The sequence below is a fragment of the Leucoraja erinacea genome, chromosome 28, assembly GCF_028641065.1.
Source record: "Leucoraja erinacea ecotype New England chromosome 28, Leri_hhj_1, whole genome shotgun sequence".
Taxonomy (NCBI): Eukaryota; Metazoa; Chordata; class Chondrichthyes; order Rajiformes; family Rajidae; genus Leucoraja; species Leucoraja erinaceus.
The window spans coordinates 15,485,609-15,504,963 of NC_073404.1; the positions used below are offsets into that span (position 1 = coordinate 15,485,609).

The window sequence follows — 19,355 nt, forward strand, 5'->3', positions numbered from 1 at the left end:
TAGCCATTGGTAACTAGCTTCACCCAGAGACCTATAGCTGGTATGAAGCAGGGAAATAAATACAATTAGAATGAGAAAAATAAACTTTTTTTTCTGGTTGGAATAAAAGATGGTGTGGCACAGTGGTGCAGCAGTAGAGTTGCTGTTTTACAGTGGCAGAGACCCATGGTTAGTCCTAACTACAGGTGCTTTCTGTACGGAGTTTGTACGTTCTCCCTGTGACCGCGTGGGTTTTCTCCGGTTGCTCCAGTTCCCTCCCACACTCCAATGACGTACAGGTTTGTAAATTGTCCCAAGTGTGTTAATGTACAGGGAGATCGTGCTAGTGTACAGGGAGATCGCTAGTTGACATGGACATGGCTGAAGTGCCTTTTTCCACACCGTATCTCTAAAATCCAATGTCTAATGGAAAAATGTGAGTGCAATTTAGTATTAATTGCTTGGTACTGAGAGATGTTAAGAAAGGGACTTTCTAAAGGTACTTTCGGATGAGATAAAAATGTTCAACATACAAGAAGGTGACAATTGCAAGGGGATCTACTGCTCTTGTGGAAGCAGAAATAACATTTGATTGGGGCTAAGCTAGTAATGTTATGAAACACATCTTCTCACTCACTTCAAACTTCATAATTGGAATTCTACCAACAGCACATGATCTTAATTTTATATTAGTTATGTTAATAAAAGCTCAGTGTTGCATGTTCAATAAGGTGGACTGTTACAGATCGGAATCTTTGGTTCCATACATGCATATTGGGAATCCCCGAAAGTTATCTGAGCTACCTGTGCTACCTCAGTAACCATTAACACCTTGCATATTGGAAAAATCAACTAATATCTTTCATTTAACTCTGCAGATTTAAAAAACTGCACTCTCAACCTCATCAGCAAATCAAAAATGCGTCAATGCAGAGAAAAGTCATACTTTTTGGAAGTCTGATGGTCAAATAGCAGCCTGCGCCTTTGTTCAAGTCTGTTTTAATTTCAGTTTTCACATACTAAGACTGTGGAATAGTTTCCAGTAGGTGGCCTCCAGTGCTCAGGAGGCCGGAGATTATTGTATCATATATTTCTCACAGCTGTTTAACACAGTCACAGTATTTTCAGACCAATCAAGCTGAATTGGTTCAAAGAAAATGAACATGATTCAATTTCTATTCCATTTCAAGAGCACATTGCAAACATGATAATTTATGGCTAACATTGCTGGACCCAAAGGAGTTGAAATCATTGGTATGTGCATAGAGATTACCCCACAATCTAATGGCTAATTGCTTGATATTACTCTGGGATCTACAAGGAGTGTATGGACATAGCCTCCCCTTAGAGTGGGAGGAAAAAACTTGCTGGGTACACCAGTGAGGTTGCAAGAAAGAGTACAACAGGATTGCACTCCCACATTCCTTGATGTGCTTAAAGTGACCTCAATATATATCCAATATCTCCTGATTTGTCTTCAATAGCCAACTCCATCCAACCAATGCACCTTTCATGAACCTATCCCTTTTGATCTCTGCACTTACTTCCTTTTCCATTTGTCCACATACTGCCTAATCTCTATATAAAGTTGCATGCTCGCTTTTATGGACACTTTGAACAAATGCTTGCTATCCATCCCATTCGACATTTGTTTGCATTCATCAAAGCAGGTCTTTTTTTTTTCTTCCTTTCAGAAGAGGGCACGGGAAACCAGGGATCAACCATCAGAGCTTTTATCTGCAGAGGAGGCAGCATGATGGAATGTACAGCCCTTTGGAGACCGAGGGGGGGCTTACAGCCACGTGATTACAGAATATTGCCTCATCCAAGCACATTGCATTCATCTGGATAAAGTCAGTAGAGTTGAAAATGACCATGACCATCACAAGCATTCTTATCCTAACAGTTCTAATTCATTCATTTCCCACAGGGCTTCTTCTATCCAGCGGGGCCTGCACCGGTCTTGCAGACCAATTTGATAATAACTCCTTGCTGAATGGATTTCTTGCTTTGATCACTCTTGAACATTTTATACAGATGCATGTGTATGCACAAATGCACGCACAAACACAACTTTAAAGAGATACCATAGTCCTCCCAATGGCCCATAGCATGATGATTATTTCCCTCTTGACCATTGTTATTCTCTTGATTTTGAGGGTCAGATGAACAGAGTGTGAAAAGACACCTTGATCAAACTGGAATGCCAACATGAAACTGCTCTGCTTTAGATTTTGTGTTTGGTTTGTTCTGAAGCTGGGTACTCTATACATCCAGGTCCGCTACGTTCAAAATGTGTGGACATCAAGCTAAATTTAGTTTAGAGATACTGCATAAAACAGGCTCTGCAGCCCACCGAGTCTGTGCCAACCAACGATCACCGATACACTAGTTCTATCCTACACACAAGGGACAATTTACAGAAGCCAATTAACCTACAAACCTGCATTTCTTTGGAATATGGGAGGAAATCGGAGCACCCGGAGAAATCCCATTCGGCCACAGGGAGAACATACTAACTCCATACAGACAGCATTCATAGTCAGGATTGAACCTGGGCCTCTGGTGCAGTCAGGCAGCAACTCTACCGCAGCGCTACTCTGCCGCACGAAGTTCTGCAACATATTTTATCAGTGAAACCCTGAAAATCTACAACTCAACAATTGTCAGTTTTTGATAAGGATAGTATCCTCATAAAATTGCCTTGCAGCAGTTGTACAGAAGAAAACGTGGCATACAATTCCAAGAATTGGAATAACCAAATAATTTCTGACCAACTGGAAAAGCCTTTTGGTTTTAACCTGCTGCATAAACATGCGAGGCTCTAAAGGAATACGGCTGCTGTGATCATTTCATGCACGAGTAATGTATTAAGAATAAAACAAAGTGCTGGAAACATTCAGCAGGTCAGGCAGCATCTGTGGAGAGAGGAACAGACATGAACTAATGTTTCAGGTTGAAGATCCTTCATCAGAACCAGGAAGGAGTTGTAAGTTACGGGGAAGTTGTATGTTACGGGGAAGACAGGAGAGACGTGGATTTTCATTTTCATTTTCTGATGTGACAGGAATTCTGCAGAGAGTCAATATGGCAATCTTGACAGAGAGCCTGATAGTCATAAACTCACACAGCATGGAAACAGGACCAATTCATCCATACCATTCAAGATGCCCATCTAAGCAAGTCCTATTTGCCCGATTTGACACATATCCCACTAAACCTTTTATATCCATGTAGCTGTCCAAATGTCGTTTAAAATATTGCCTGCCTCCGGCAAGTTCTTCAATACACATTTATCACGTTCTGTGTGGGAAAGTTGCCTCTCCTATTCTTATAACATTTTTCCCTCTCACCAACCTCCCCCAATGTTGGGAAAGTGATTGTACGACTGCAATATTAAATCCCAACTTCAATAGTGCCCTTACTAATGAAGGCTAGCATGCTAACAGCCTTCTTAATAACCATGTCTATACATGACACCATTTTCAAGGATCTACGTACTTGTACTTCTACTTCTCTGACTCTCTTATCTACAAACATCCCCAGGGCCCTAATGTTCACTGTGAAGATCTTACTCTGGTTTGACTTCCCAAAATGCAACAGCGTGTATTTAAAGGAATTAAACTCCATTTGCCATTCCTTGGCCCATTTACCCAGTTTATCAAGATCCTGCTGTAATTCTTGATAGCCATCTTCACTGCCAAAGAAACCACCTATTTTAGTGTAATCTGCAAACTTATTAACCATGTCTTGCACATCTTAATCCAAATCAGTAATATAGATGGCAAACAACAATGGGCCCAGCACCGACCTCTGAGGCACACCACTAGTCACAGGCCTCCACTCGAGAAAAAAATCTTCCACAATCACCCGCTGCTTCGTATCATCAAGCCAATTATGTACCCATTTAGCTAGCTCTCCTTGGATCTAATCTTCCAGAGCAGCTACCATGCAAAACCTTATCAAAGGCCTCAGCTGAGGTATATTTAGTCCACGACTACTGCTCTGCTCGCACCGGTTCTGCTCCAAAAAAGTCAATTAATTGCATAAGACACCATCTCCCGTGCAAAAGAAACCACCCACATCTTTCCAAATGCACGTATATCATTACCTCAGAACCTTCTTCAGTAACTGAGATACCATAGATGTTAGACTTAGTGGACTATCTTAAGGACCTGTCCCACTTAGGCTATTATTTAGGCAACTACAGGTGACTAGGCTGCATAGTCACCGGGGTGTCGCCTGTATGGTCGTGAGTAGTGTCCTCAGTCGCCCAAAGAGTCGTAGTGTCTTTCTGGTCGCTACTGGATTTTCAACATGTTCAAAATTTTTTGACGACAGTCGGTGACGCCAATAAGCGTAGCTTGACTTCTCCTGATGTAGGTGCTGTCGTAGTTTGTCATCAGGTGATATAGGTTGTCGCCGGTGCTGACTTCGGTGAAATCCATTGGCGACTACCTACGTCAAACGACGACAAGTACCGGCTGTAGCGGCAGATTTTTCATATCTTTCAGGTAATTAGCACCCTAGCCGCTAATTGGATGAGAATGGATAAGGGGAATATCTTCGGTATGCATGCAAGCTGCCTCAGAGACCTCAGAGCTTCTCCATTCATAAAGCTTCAACACACGGTCTTTTGATGAATATTTTCTTTATTGTAGATAGAAAACAGTAAGATGCATCCAAGGTTTTTCCGACTTGTTACGGCAATCTTCTTCGAACTCCAGCTCATTACTTCAAATATTAGAAAGCTCCTCGTGCCTCCGTAACAATGACATGCCTTGACATGCTCGACATGGTCAACATGGTCGAAGGATTAACCTTCTCCATCGTCTCTCCAAAACGAATCTAAAAACTAAACTTCTGCACAAGCAGTTAAGCTGCAAACACGCCCAAAGACACGTCATAAATCCCACCCACATTATAATGGGCAGTCTAAAATTTAAAGGCACATGCCATCCACAATGACATGCAAAACAGGCCAAATGGCCACTACACCAGCGACTGAATTGTCTTCAGTTTTCACTGACAGGGTTGTTGCTTGTCGTGGCTTGACTTCTGTTGTCGTAGGTTGTCGCCTGTGTGGTCGTAGGTGGATGTCCTAATGTCGATCGCTTGCTGTAGCTTGACGTCGACTAGGTGGCAGGTTGTTGTAGCTTGTCGTAGACATTGTCATAGGTGGGGGGTCCAGTCACATGTCTAGGCGACCTATGACAGTCACCTTTACTTCTTAAATAAAGGCACAACATTAGCCATTCTCCAGTCTATCAGCACTTCACCTGTGGCTAACGATGATACATTTATCTCAGCCAGAGTTCCTACAATTTCTTCTCTAGTTTCCTAGTGTTCTTGGACCAAATCAGGCACATGAGACTTATCTGCCTTCATATTTTTAAAGACATCCATCATCTCCTTTACTGTAATATAGACTCTCCCCAAGATATAACCATTAACATTCCTGTTTCCTAGTCTTGTGATCTTTCTCTACAGTAAAGACAGAGGAGAAATATTCATTGAGCACCTTGCCCATCTCCTGCGATTCCACCTATAATGTCTATTTTGGTGTTTGGCGGGCCTATTCTTCCCTAGTTACACTTTTTCCCTCAATATGCTTATAAAATCTCTTGGTATTCGCCTTCATTTTCTTTGCCCCATTTTTGCTTTCCTAATTTCCTTCTTAACTATATTCCTGCATTCCCTAAATTCCTCCAGGTATTCATTTGATCCCAGCTACTTGAATCTGATACATTCCTCCTTTTATCTGACCAGAGTGTCAATATCTCTGGTCATCTAGCGTTTTCATGCTCCTGCCAACCTTGTCCTTCACTCTAACAGAAACATGTAGACATTGAATTCTTGCTATTACACTTTTTAAATCCTCCCACCTGCCAGCCGTCTCTTTGCCCACAAACAACCTACTTTAGCAAGCATGTCATACCGTCATAAATTGCCTCTCCACAATTTAGAAATTTAACTTGTGGACCAGTTTTATTTCCCTTTTCCATACTATCATGAAACTAATAGAAAAATCGCCACTGGTCCAAAGTGTTACCCTACTGACACGTGCCCTTTCCTATTTCCCAAGAATAGGTTAACCTTTGTCCTCTCCCAAGTAGGACCCTCTCGATATTGCCTGAGGATACTCAACAAATTACAACCATTTTAAACTGTGAACAATACACGTTGCCAGTGTCTATTTGGAGGGTTAAAATCACTTACTATGATATCCCTATTATTCTTGAAACTCTACATAATATCCCAGCATATTTGTTCTTCTAAGTCCCATTGGCTATTTAGGGACCCATAGTATAATACCAGCATAATGATCATCCTCATTTCATAGCTTTACTCATAAAGTCTGATTAGATGATCCCTGGGTCATTTTATCTCACACTACTGCCACGATGTTCTCCTTAATCAAATTAATACCCGTACTCTGGAATATTAAGATGCCTGTCCAGTCCCTTGCTGAACCAGATTTCTGTAATGACTATAATATCTTAGTCCCACGTACCTAAACCCTGAGTTCATCTGTCTTACTTGTCAAGTCTCTTGCATTGAAATGAATACAATTTAATCCAACTGCCTTTTCTCGCTCCCTGCATGCCTTGATGTCTGTATTAATTTCCAACCTCTAAACTGCCTCAGTGCAGCTTGGGATTCCAACCCCTGCCAATATAGTTTAAACCTCCTAGTAGCACCAACAAATCTCCCTGCCAGGATATTGCTCGCTCTCTGTTCAGGTGCAAGCTGTCCCTCTTGTACAGGTTACTTCTGCCCTAGATAAGATCTCAATAGTCCGAATATCGGAATTCTTGCCCCTGCACCATCTCTTGCCCCTGCCCCTGCATTCATCTGCCTCCTATTCCTCCTCTCATAAGCACAAGGGCATTGGGAATTATCCAAAAATTATTACCCTCAAAGTTCATTTTTTTAACCTTTTGCTAACTCCTATATTCGCTCTGCACTTCATCATCTCTCTTTCTACCTATGCCATTTGGGCCAATGTGCACAATGACTCGAGGCTGCTCATCCTTCCCCCTTGAGAAAGTTCTACACACATTTAGATACATCCTTTACCCTAGCAGATAGAGCAACACACCATCCTTGAGTCCCATTTGCAGTCACAAAATCTCCTGTCCTATATATCAAGGTGCTATCACCACAGTGAGAAAACAGATCATAGAGATAGAGTGGTACAGTGTAGAAACAGGCCCTTCGGCCCAACATGTCCCAGCTACACTAGTCCCACATGCCAGTGAGAGCCAGTATAAAAGTGATGCCTCAGATGAGTATTTCCACTTAACAATTTCCTCACCATCAGGCAGAACTTTTAACACTGCTTATTTTGTTTTTTGGAAAGATCTGATATGCAGAAAATGTCAGACAAGAAAACTTCAGCTTTCTGAGCAGTCTTACTCTACTTTGCCACCTCATTCAGTTAGGGCTGAACAACATGGCCGCTTCATTGAGCGGACATGCTGCAAAACTAATTTTTCTGTCCTGCCTTAACTAACAAAAAACAGAGACTCCCTATTGAGAGAGTTAAGGATATGTCCTGATATTTTTTCACTTTGTCACTGCACCAATCCTGTCAAATCTTAAAACTAAATAAAATATCCCTCACAAGTAAGGTTCTTCACAGCCTCTCCCCACAATATAAGTTGAACAATGATTGCATGTTGCCGGACCAAATGCACCAGTAGGTACTGTAGGTTAATAATGCAATAATCCTTTGTTTTCTACCAACGGAAATTGGTTTGCAATTAGCAGAATGAAGGTCCGGGACATACTCATGGGGGAGTTACATGAATGAAAGATTTTCCTGGTTGTAAATATGCATTGATGTCTACGTAGCGTTAACAAAAAATTCCAACTTTTTTGCTTATTTTCATTGAATTCCACCTGTCTAAACAGGCTTAAAGCCACATTCATGGAAAGACCCACCAAAATGCTTTTATTTCCTCTAGTCATGACTAATTATATGTAAAAGTACACGTTGGTATATGCTTGTGATCCTGCTCATATAGTACAAGTGATATTAACTGCAAGTAAAGCAGCAGAGAGAAAGAAATCTGACGTGGGAAAAGCTGGAGCTTTGTAAAGTGCTGCCCAGCTGCCACAGCCCATATAATAGCTTGGGCACCAAGAAATAGTACGTTGATGTGAAATAGACGCACTTTGATCCTGAGCACAGTGGCCATTAACAGAATCCTGAACCTCATGGAGATAAAACCCTCATGGAAATATGCATCACTTAGCACCATAAATTGTACTTTGCCAGGATTAACTCCTGGAGTCCAGGCGAATAATCAAGATTACTGTCAACAGCAGTCAAAATATTGTCAGCATACAAGTTTGTCATAAATTTCTTCTGAGAAATGTCAAGATAGGTGATTTTGTGGTTCACTATTTCTTACATACCTTGTTTAACGATTGAATTGATTAAAACTGTAACTGATATAAAGATGTAAACGTTGAATGTCTTTCAAAAGTAAAGTTTGATTTTTCATTGTTTGCAATATGCCAAGGCATCCACCAACTGAAACCTTGAGTTAAATAAAGTACAAAATTCTGAATGTAGTGAAATTACTTTCTATTTATTGGTATTAATTTATCATTGTCACATGTACTGAGATACAGTGAAAATGCATGCTATGCAGTCAAACTATAATATACAGTACCTGGGTACAATCAAACAATATAGTGTTACAGCATTATAGCATTACAACTACAGGGAAAGTGCAGAATAACAAAAAAGAGCATGGTCTGCAATGAGGTAGATTGGGAGATCAGACTGCAGTCTTTGTTTATGAGAGGACCATTCAGTCATCTGATAACAGTGGGGAAGAAGCAAGTATCACCAGCAGCATGTCAGAAAGTCACGGATCCAGTTTGCAGAAGGGTTGATGACTCCTAGTTCCAGGAATTTGGAGATGAGTTTTGATGGGATTATGGTGGTGAATGTGGAGTTGTAGTCAATAAGTAGGAGTCTGACATAGATGTCCTTGTTATCCAGATGTTCCAGTGATGAATGTTGCGGCAGGGAGATGACATCTGCCATGGACCAGTTGTGACAGTAGAGAAACTGCAGTGGATCAAGGCTTTCTGGGAGGCTGGAATTAATGTGCACCATGATGAGTCTCTCGAAGCACATCATGAATGTGGATGTCAGAGCCACTGGCCGATAGTCATTCAGGCACACTACCTTGCTTTTCTTTGGATAATAGTGGTCTTCTTAAAGCAGGTGAGAACCTCAGAATGGAGCAAGGAGAGGTTAAAGATTGGTTATATAATGAGGAAATGAGGCTTTGAACATATTCTATCATGAAGATTACTTAAAGATACGGTTCACCTGCTCAAATAACTCTCATGACATTGCAATGCAAAATCTCCCTGCAAAGGTTTTGTAAATGTTTTAGTGGCACTAACATTAATGCACACATGGGGAGTGTTCAAATATGTCACACTTATGTACATGTTCACAAAAAATGGTGATAATGTACTACATGCTGCATAACAATATTGTCGAAGAGATATTTTTAAGTAACCTAATAATTATGTGCTTGAATAGGCAATAAATCACAAATGAGGAGATTGATAATTTATTGAATATGTTGTAATTGGTATGAAAATTGTGATCAAGGATAATGATTCAGGGGCAGCTGCGTCCCCACTGTTATCGGACTACTTTCATAACCTAAGGGTGTAGTCCCAATCTTCAAAACTGACTTTACTATGGAGCTTGCACTTTTGCACTACCTGTTATTGGCTAAATTGTACTGATGTATGGCATGATTTGACTGGATAGCATGCAAACAAAGCTTTCCACTGAATCCTGGCACATGCAGCGATAATAAATGAATACCAATATCAAATGCCTTTTGGTACATTTCATCTATTGAGTTCCGTTATTCAACCTGCTAAGTGCATCCTCAAAGAGCATAAAACAAAGTTGTCAAATGCAATTTCCTTTCTCTTAAACTATGTTGATTCTGTCTCATGTTGCGATTTTCTAAATGTCTTCTTATGACTTCCTTCATAACATACTCCAGCCATTTCTCCAGATGACTGATGTTAGCCTATTGTTCATTTGATGCATCACTTGCTGTTTTCTCATCAACTGGGCCCCTTTCAGAATGCAGAGAATTTTGAATGATTGCTTAACCCTTCCGGGATATGATCTATTACAGTTATTCTATATTGACAATAAGTAAAATGACCACCATTCTTTGCATAAGAAACCACCTATTCATTTAAGAAATCCCCGTGAGCTGATCTAAGTAAAGAGGGGTATTTTCCAGGTAGTCATCTATTTTTCTAACATCTCATTCAAGCTGTTTTTGTGAATCATTTTGTGCACCATTAGCAACAGACCATATGTTGTCATCCTCTAAGAATTGCATTCCTAATGAATTTGATGGAGAATTGTGATAGCAAGAAAACAGCAGAAGCTTTTATTCCATCAGTGCATCTAGATTCACACCCCCAGGGCATGAGGTAGATAAATAGAATCCCACTGAAAAAGCCAAGCATTTTTGAAAGATGTTGGTTTGCTGGACTAAGCAGCACATCTAAAAGAAATTATATTGTAACAAAATGCTACTATCGATCATGATGGATAAAGGTTTGAGCTATTGGACAAATCAGTATAGCATGTCAGGAAGAACATGTAGGTGAGATCACGTAAGCTTTAAGGCATGTCTAGTACTGTGGACTGCCATTAAACTAAATAAATTGTTGAAAAAGAAATGATAGATGCCACAGATAAAACCTATCGACTGTTCCCACAGCTTCTTGGCGATCGGTCTCTTCGGGTTGATATAGCGGAAGGGAAGGCAGAAAACAAGAGAAGAGTGGATTTGGCTTCAGGAGATCAGAAGAGAAAGGAGGTGAGAATTTGTTCCCTCCTGCATGTTAATACATTCTAAGATTCCTTATGTTTGTAATGAAACTATATTACATTATTAACATAATAATGTTGCCATATTAACAATGTCAATAGTTGGGTCACATTCACAAAATGTGAACAATCAGTGCTCAGCTTTAACGAGCAGCATTGATGATTGATACCAAAATATGCCATCTCATCAGTGGGATTACTAGATTTTAAAATATTCAGGTTATTCCCCATGTTATGGACCAAACAAATGGGACAAATACTGTGCAGAAATTAAAGGTGCTGGTGGAATTCAGTGGATCAGGCAACATCTCTGGCGGGAATGAATAGACCACGTTTTGGGTCACGGCCTTTCTTCAGACTGATAGGGAAGGTGGGGGGGTGGGGAGACAACTGGAAAGGAAAGGTTGGGGTGGGGCAAAGTCTGGCAAGCAATAGCATGGTACAATGGAGGAAGGGTGATTGGCAAATTGTTGGAGATAGTGACAAAGGTTGGAGGTGAAAAGGAGACAGGGGTTCACGTGCATCTCTTCCAACCTTTTCTATTGCGCTCAGTGCTTCCAATGTGGCCTGGTCTATATCGGTGAGACTAAGTGTAGACAAGATGAACACTGAAGGGATAAGGAAAAAAGAGGAGTGAAATGTAAAGCTGGAGGAAAGAAATATGGATAGAAGAGTTGGCAGGAGGGGAAAGAGGGGGATAAAAGGGTAATGAGCTCACAGTTGATGGGCATAGGATATGAGGAAGGGAAAGGAACAGGGTAGTGAGAATAGCGAGTGAAATGTGTGCACACTGTGGGGGTGTGGGGGGTTATTACTTGAAATTGGAGAATTCAATGTTCATACCGTTGGGTTATCAGCTACCTAAGCGGAATATGATGTGCCGTTTTTATAGTTTGTGTGTGGCCCCACTCTGGCAGTGCGAGAATGGGGAAGGGGAGTTCATATGGTGAGCAACCGAGAGCTCAAGCAGGCCTTGGTGGACAAAGCTCAGTTGTTCATCTAATCAACACTTGGTCTCACTGATATAGAGGAGGCTGTATTGGGACCACCAAATGCAATAGACAAGGTTGGAAAGGATCCTCTGTTTCATCTAGAAGGTTTCAGGATAGCACTGGTATTGTGTGATATCCAATCAAATCAGATCATACTCTATATGAGTACAAACAAGTACCAGTACAACAGGTAGTGCAAAGAGAAAAATACAGAATATAGTTTTACAGATTTGTAGGATTACAGTCATAGAGAAAGAGTCCAGTGTCAGTCACGAGGTAGGTTGAAAGATCCAGACTTCCCACTAACTTATGATACAGCAACATGCTAATTTGTGCATGTACTCCACCATACTTCACAGTATTTCCAGCATTTATGGATTTCTTTTATTGTTCAAGCATGATAATTTGTAGTTTAAATATCCAATTTCCATGCCTCAAGAAAACCCATAACCATGTCCATGTGCTTCGACTAAATCTCTTCAATGGCGCATTGTACACCAGATTAAACCCACACACAAATCTTGAGCCAAGGAGAGTTTCAATAGCTGCGAAAGTGCAATGTACTGCAATGCAGTGCTGTTTAAGCTCTTCAAGATTGTATCCTTTCAGATTTTCCCGAATGTGCACTGATCAACCGTTCAAGAGCAAGAAACAGAGTGTTTGTGGAGATAGATACTGATCATTAAATCTCGCTTATTAGACCCAATATCTATAACAATAATGGAACATTGTTCTTTATTTCAAGAGATATAGAGTATAAAAGCAGAGTTTTGATGCAACTGCCTAGTGCATCAAGTACTGTGTCCAGTTCGTTCTGGTCGCCACTTTTAACATAGAAACATAGAAAATAGGTGCTGGAGTAGGCTTTTCAGCCCTCCGAGCCTGCACCGCCATTCAATATGATCATGGCTGACCATCCAACTCAGTATCCTGTACCTGCTTTCTCTCCATACCCCCTGATTCCTTTAGCCACACAGGCCACATCTAACTCCCTCTTAAATATAGCCAATGTACTGGCCTCAACTACCTTCTGTGGCAGAGAATTCCAGAGATTCACCACTCTCTGTGTGAAAAATGTTTTCCTCATCTCGGTCCTAAAAGATTTCACCCTTATCCTTAAACTGTGACCCCTTGTTCTGGACTTCCCCAACATCGGGAACAATCTTCCTGCATCTAGCCTGTCCAACCCTTTAAGAATTTTGTAAGTTTCTATAATATCCCCCCTCAATCTTCTAAATTTTAGCGAGTACAAGCCGAGTCTATCCAGTCTTTCTTCATATGAAAGTCCTGACATCCCAGGAATCAGTCTGGCGAACCTTCCCTGTACTCCCTCTATGGCAAGAATGTCTTTCTTCAGATTAGGAGACCAAAACTGTTCGCAATACTCCAGGTGTGGTCTCACCAAGACCCTGTACAACTGCAGTAGAACCTCCCTGCTCTTTTACTCAAATCCTTTTGCTATGAATGCTAACATACCATTCACTTTCTTCACTGCCTGCTGCATTTGCAGGCCTACCTTTAATGACTGGTGTACCATGGCACCCAGGTCTCGTTGCATCTCCCCTTTTCCTAATCGGCCACCATTCAGATAATAGTCTACTTTCCTGTTTTTGCCACCAAAGTGGATAACCTCACATTTCTCCACATTATACTGCATCTGCCATGCATTTGCCCACTCACCCAGCCTATCCAAGTCACCTTGCAGCCTCCTAGCATCTTCCTCACAGCTAACACTGCCCCCCAGCTTCGTGTCATCCGCAAACTTGGAGATGTTGCATTCAATTCCCTCATCCAAATCATTAATATATATTGTAAATAGCTGGGGTCCCAGCACTGAGCCTTGCGGTACCCCACTAGTCACTGCCTGCCATTGTGAAAAGGACCCGTTTACTCCTACTCTTTGCTTTCTGTCTGCCAGCCAGTTCTCTAGCCACATCAATACTGAACCCCCAATACCGTGTGCTTTAAGTTTGTATACTAATCTCTTATGTGGGACCTTGTCGAAAGCCTTCTGAAAGTCCAGATACAACACATCCACTGGTTCTCCCTTATCCACTCTACTAGTTACATCCTCGAAAAATTCTATAAGATTCGTCAGACATGATTTACCTTTCATAAATCCATGCTGACTTTGTCCAATGAATTCACCACTTTCCAAATGTGCTGCTATCCCATCTTTAATAACTGAATCTAGCAGTTTTCCCCACTACCGATGTTAGACTAACTGGTCTGTAATTCCCCGTTTTCTCTCTCCCTCCCTTTTTAAAAAGTGGGGTTACATTAGCTACCCTCCAATCCTCAGGAACTACTCCAGAATCTAAAGAGTTTTGAAAAATTATCACTAATGCATCCACTATTTCTGGGGCTACTTCCTTAAGTACTCTGGGATGCAGCCTATCTGGCCCTGGGGATTTATCGGCCTTTAATCCATTCAATTTACCTAACACCACTTCCCGGCTAACCTGGATTTCACTCAGTTCCTCCATCTCATTTGACCCCCGGTCCCCTGCTATTTCCAGCAGATTATTTATGTTTTCCTTAGTGAAGATGGAACCAAAGTAGTTATTCAATTGGTCTGCCATGTCCTTGTTCCCCATGACCAATTCACCTGTTTCTGACTGCAAGGGACCTACATTTGTTTTAACTAATCTTTTTCTCTTCACATATCTATAAAAACGTTTGCACTCAGTTTTTATGTTCCCTGCCAGTTTTCTTTCATAATCTATTTCCCTTTCCTAATTAAGCCCTTTGTCCTCCTCTGCTGGACTCTGAATTTCTCCCAGTCCTCTGGTAGGCTGTTTTTTCTGGCTAATTTGTATGCTTCATCTTTTGCTTTGATACTATCCCTGATTTCCCTTGTTATCCACGGATGCACTACCTTCCCTGATTTATTCTTTTGCCAAATTGGGATGAACAATTGTTGTAGTTCATCAATGCAGTCTTTAAATGCCTTCCATTGCATATCCACCGTCAACCCTTTAAGAATCAATTGCCAGTCTATCTTGGCCAATTCACGCCTCATACCCTCAAAGTTACCTTTCTTTAAGTTCAGGACCCTTGTTTCTGAATTAACAATGTCACTCTCCATCCTAGTGAAGAACTCAACCATATTATGGTCACTCTTGCCCAAGGGGCCACGCACAACAAGACTGCTAACTACCCCTTCCTCATTACTCAATACCCAGTCTAGAATAGCCTGCTCTCTCGTTGGTTCCACTACATGTTGGTTTAGAAAACTATCCCGCATACATTCCAAGAAATTTTCTTCCTCAGCACCCTTGCCAATTTGATTCACCCAATCTATATGTAGATTGAAGTCACCCATTATAACTGTAATGTCAATTCTGCATATCAGAATATGTGACTGTGCTGAGATGTTGTTGTTAAGATCTTGTTTGAAAACCTTTGATTTATTTGGTGTCTTGTTTTGTAACTAGGTTTCAGAGATGAGGACTACAGTGATCGCTCGATGGGTGGATTTGGAGGAACCAAAGTCAGAGGTGGTCGCCCCGCGGATAGGCAAGGAGGTGGAGGTCGCTTCAGAGAAGGACTTCCTCGTGGTTCTGGTATGGAGTTCAGAGAGGCAACAGAAGGTACAAATTATTATTTGTTTTCTTGTATTTGATACATGATTTATATTTACATTTTGTTTCCTATTTGCTCAGTATTCAGAAATATTCTGAATATGCCTGTGAAGAATGATTTTTAACCAACCTAGACAAATAAATGTTTTTGTTCCCAAATTATCATCTAATTTCCATCCACAAAGCCATCGTCTCCAAATCTCTACCAAGATCTCCTTTGCCTCGCCCATTTTAGTTTTGCCCGTGGCTGCCCCTTGCTTACTTGGGTGGAGAAAGTTAAAGCCTAATTAATTTTATTTGGCCTGTCATCAGAAGTCAGTACTGGGGATACTTTCATAGAACAGAGATTAAAATAAGGGTGAAATTATTATTTTTTTTTAATATAAAGTCAGTATTTAAAAAAAATCATATTTAAAAAATAAAATAATTTCACCCTTCTTTTAATCTCTCTTCTATTGAAAGTATCCCCAGTTTCAATTGTATGGAAGAGCTAAGCTATATCATAACCAACAGATCAGATCACAGCTCTGCAGCACCACCAAATCTACTCATGAATCGTGGTGGGCAGTTGAACAGAAGGAGACAGGGGCTCTAAGATCATCTTCATGCCTCTTGATAATTAAATGTGTAAGTGCTAAAGACAAAGCGATGAATTGTCAACGATGCTGAACTTGCTCTGATGTCACAGAACCCATTCTTGTTTTAAGAAACATCTGAGACCATTGGAAAGGGCATTCTTTGGGTCCAGACAGTGTGCAGAATGCGTTGAAAATTGGCAATCAACAGTCAGCTGCACCTCTGGTCAATCTGTACCGTCACAACAAAGGCATCTTCTCAGCATTCTGGAACATTGCCCAGCTTTGTCCAGGTCACAGACACCAAATCCCATCTGCCTAATTGATACCCAATCAGTCTATTCTTAAACTTCAGCAAAGTGATGGAATGTGTTGCGGACGGCACCACTAGTGCCACTTTCCAGAAGCTTGCTTCCCAATACCCAATGTGTGTATTCAGATCCAGTCCTCATTACAACCTATTTCTAAAAGTTGAATTCCAGTGATGAGTTGAGAATTACTGCCCTTAACATCAAGTGTGGCATCAAAACACCCTGGTGAAACAGGGTCATGGAAAGAGCATTCATGTCTCGGCCCTGTTTTCACCAATCTTTCCACCACCACGCACAAGAAGCACAAGAAGCGCAAGACAGACACCATTGTATGCAGATGCCAAGAAGTGTGTTTATCTCTGGCTGAACAAATTCTAATCTTTCGTGTGGACTCGATAAGAATAACCCTGGTGAAACTGGTCAGTGGGGGATCAGAGGGGAAATGCACCAATGATTGAAGTAATATGTAGCACCAAAGAAAAAAGTTGGAGATTAATCATCCAACTCCAATGCTACTAATCTAATTGTCAGCCACCTTTACACAGCTATAACTCTATAATAATTCTACAATTTACAGCAGTATATGTGTTGCACAAATCCTTTTAAGTACAAGTAGATGCACAAATTTGCATTTTTGGAGCACTCTGTCCGTTGCCATAAAAGGCAATGATTTAAAACTCAATTCTACAGCAAGAGGTTTGTGAAATGACCACCAGCAGAAAGCACCACACTGTTTTAACACACCCGTCTTGGAATTAATAGATTTATAGATAACAGCATTTCTAGACATCCTAGCAGGGAAAACATCAGCTCCATAGCTCTCCTGCCAAGCCACTTAAGAATGTTGTGCATGTCAATGAAGTCGCTTCTAAGTTTTCTGAACTCGGTGGAGTAAAGGCCCAATCTGTTTAATCTCTACCTAAAGCTGCCATCATAGGAATCAACCAAGCGAACATTCCCTCAGCTGCAAATGTGTCATTCTTTATCTGGGCTAGATCTCTGGACACCATTCTAGATGCTGACTCCTGAGGGCTCTATATATTTGGAGCAAGACATAGCCCCCTCCATACCCACTCTCTTTCCCCTGCCACACCTCCACCTTGTTGTGCACACATTTCTCTCGCCATCCCAGATACCCTGCTCCTTTCCCCTCCTTCATATGCTCATCTCCCATCCCAGAATCCCCCTCAAACTCCTTAATTCCCCCTCTTTCACACTCCCACCCCCATCCCCTTCTGCCCATAACCCTCCCTTTGGCTTTACATTTAACTCCATCTATCCTTCTTTCGCCACCTCCCCCCTCCTCCCGCCCCGTCCCTTTCTACCCATAACCCTCCCTTTGGCTTTACGTTTAACTCCTCCTATTCTCTTCTGATCTGACATCCTTTTGTCTGCCTTTCACCTCTAGTCTTTGTCATTCACCTCAGCGTCAGCCAATCAATCCACCATTCCCACTCCTCTCACGTATATTTGCATTCATTTACCAGGCTTTGTCCTTCCATCACTTCTCTCTCTTTTCCATTTCCCTCCCCAGTAGTCTGAGGAAGGGTCCCGATTAGAAACGTCATTTGTCCAGTTGATCGTATTGTTTCCATTTACAGTAAAACTTCTCTGATGTGGGTAAATTGATGAGATAAATGTTGCAAATATGGCAGAGTTTTTTCCTGCCATGTTTATTAGCAACCACTCAATTTATTTCCTATCTTTTGTGCTCGACATTAAAGAGATGTCGTTTTCTTTTCATCTTATGTTTTACAGAGGAGAGGGCACAAAGACCCAGGCTACAACTTAAACCACGCACAGTAGCTGCTCCCCTCAACCAAGTCGCCAATCCAAATTCAGCCATATTTGGTGGAGCCAGGCCTCGGGAGGAAAAATCTGGGCAGGAGGGACCTTAGCAAGGCCGGACTTTGTGGAAAGTAGGCACAGCAGCTTCCATTCCTAACATTCCATGGATTTCCTTTTGTCTTCTCTTCCACTTGTCCGCACATCACTGACTTTGGTTTTAAAAACAAACCCGCCAGCTTATCTGTAGTTTAACACCTGCCTCGTACCAACTTTCTGCTTTGAACAATTTGCTTTCTGTTAATGGCAGTTGCTCCATCTAAAAAAAAGGAGCTTGAAATAGATTTTCTGAAGGTACGTGCAAATGTTGCTGTCTTGAGTTTCTGAAGACCAGAAACACCACTGGTTCATAAGAACAATGTTGTACCATCAGCTCTCATCAACTAACTTTGTCCAAACTGCTTGTAATGGTCTCAGATAAATCTGTGCCTACACATATGTTTCGTTTATATATTATTTACATAAGTATACAGTAAACACATTTATATTATAAATACACATTTTATATGTTTGGGGATTTTGGATATTGCGGAGAGATTTGATTTGAAAGGCACTCGGGACTCTGCATGGTTAAATATACAGCAAGATAGGGCACAACTTGCATGCAAAGACATCAAGAAGCACATCCAGTGTCATTTTTTCAGGGGCCAGTTCCTTTTGAAGACTCACTCACAGTTCTTGACTACTCAAGGTTTCAAGATGTGTTTATGTACCCATGTACTCTCCGCTCGGGTTCCGTTCAGCAGGCAAATGACAATTAAAAAGTGTGCTTTTTAGCACACTGTGTGGCCTTTTGTTGTCCCGTAAGTGAATCCCATTTATCGATTAACCCAGAAGAGCATACATCCAACAGATATCATAATGAACAGTATCTTTGGAATGCTGGAGGTTATGAGTTTCACAGAACATGGAAAACCACCCTAAATTATTGATGGTCTCATAGGTAACTTCACAATTGATAAATGGGTTCCCAAAATTTTACATATTACTTCATAATATATGAAAAAAATATATATTTTTTGTGAATGACCTTTTAAATAAAAGAAAAATCTTCAATAACCCTGTCTGCCAATGGGTTCCCTATTTACCATTAAATCCAACTGTGATTGTCAAGTGAGATAGTGCCTATGAATTTCCCAGAGGGAAAGTTTTATACCCTTGGGTCT

At 41.1% G+C, this 19,355-nt stretch overlaps 1 protein-coding gene across 1 annotated transcript in view; it reads left to right on the plus strand.

The window, feature by feature from the left end:
- eif4h (eukaryotic translation initiation factor 4h) overlaps positions 1-19,146 on the plus strand; it is a 35,531-nt gene extending 16,385 nt beyond the window's left edge. Inside the window, 4 exon segments of the mRNA XM_055657849.1 lie at positions 10,773-10,808; positions 10,811-10,871; positions 15,312-15,467; positions 18,103-19,146. Coding sequence (XP_055513824.1) covers positions 10,773-10,808; positions 10,811-10,871; positions 15,312-15,467; positions 18,103-18,242 — 393 coding nt within the window. The 3' untranslated portion in view covers positions 18,243-19,146.
- The last annotated feature ends 209 nt before the right edge of the window (positions 19,147-19,355 follow it).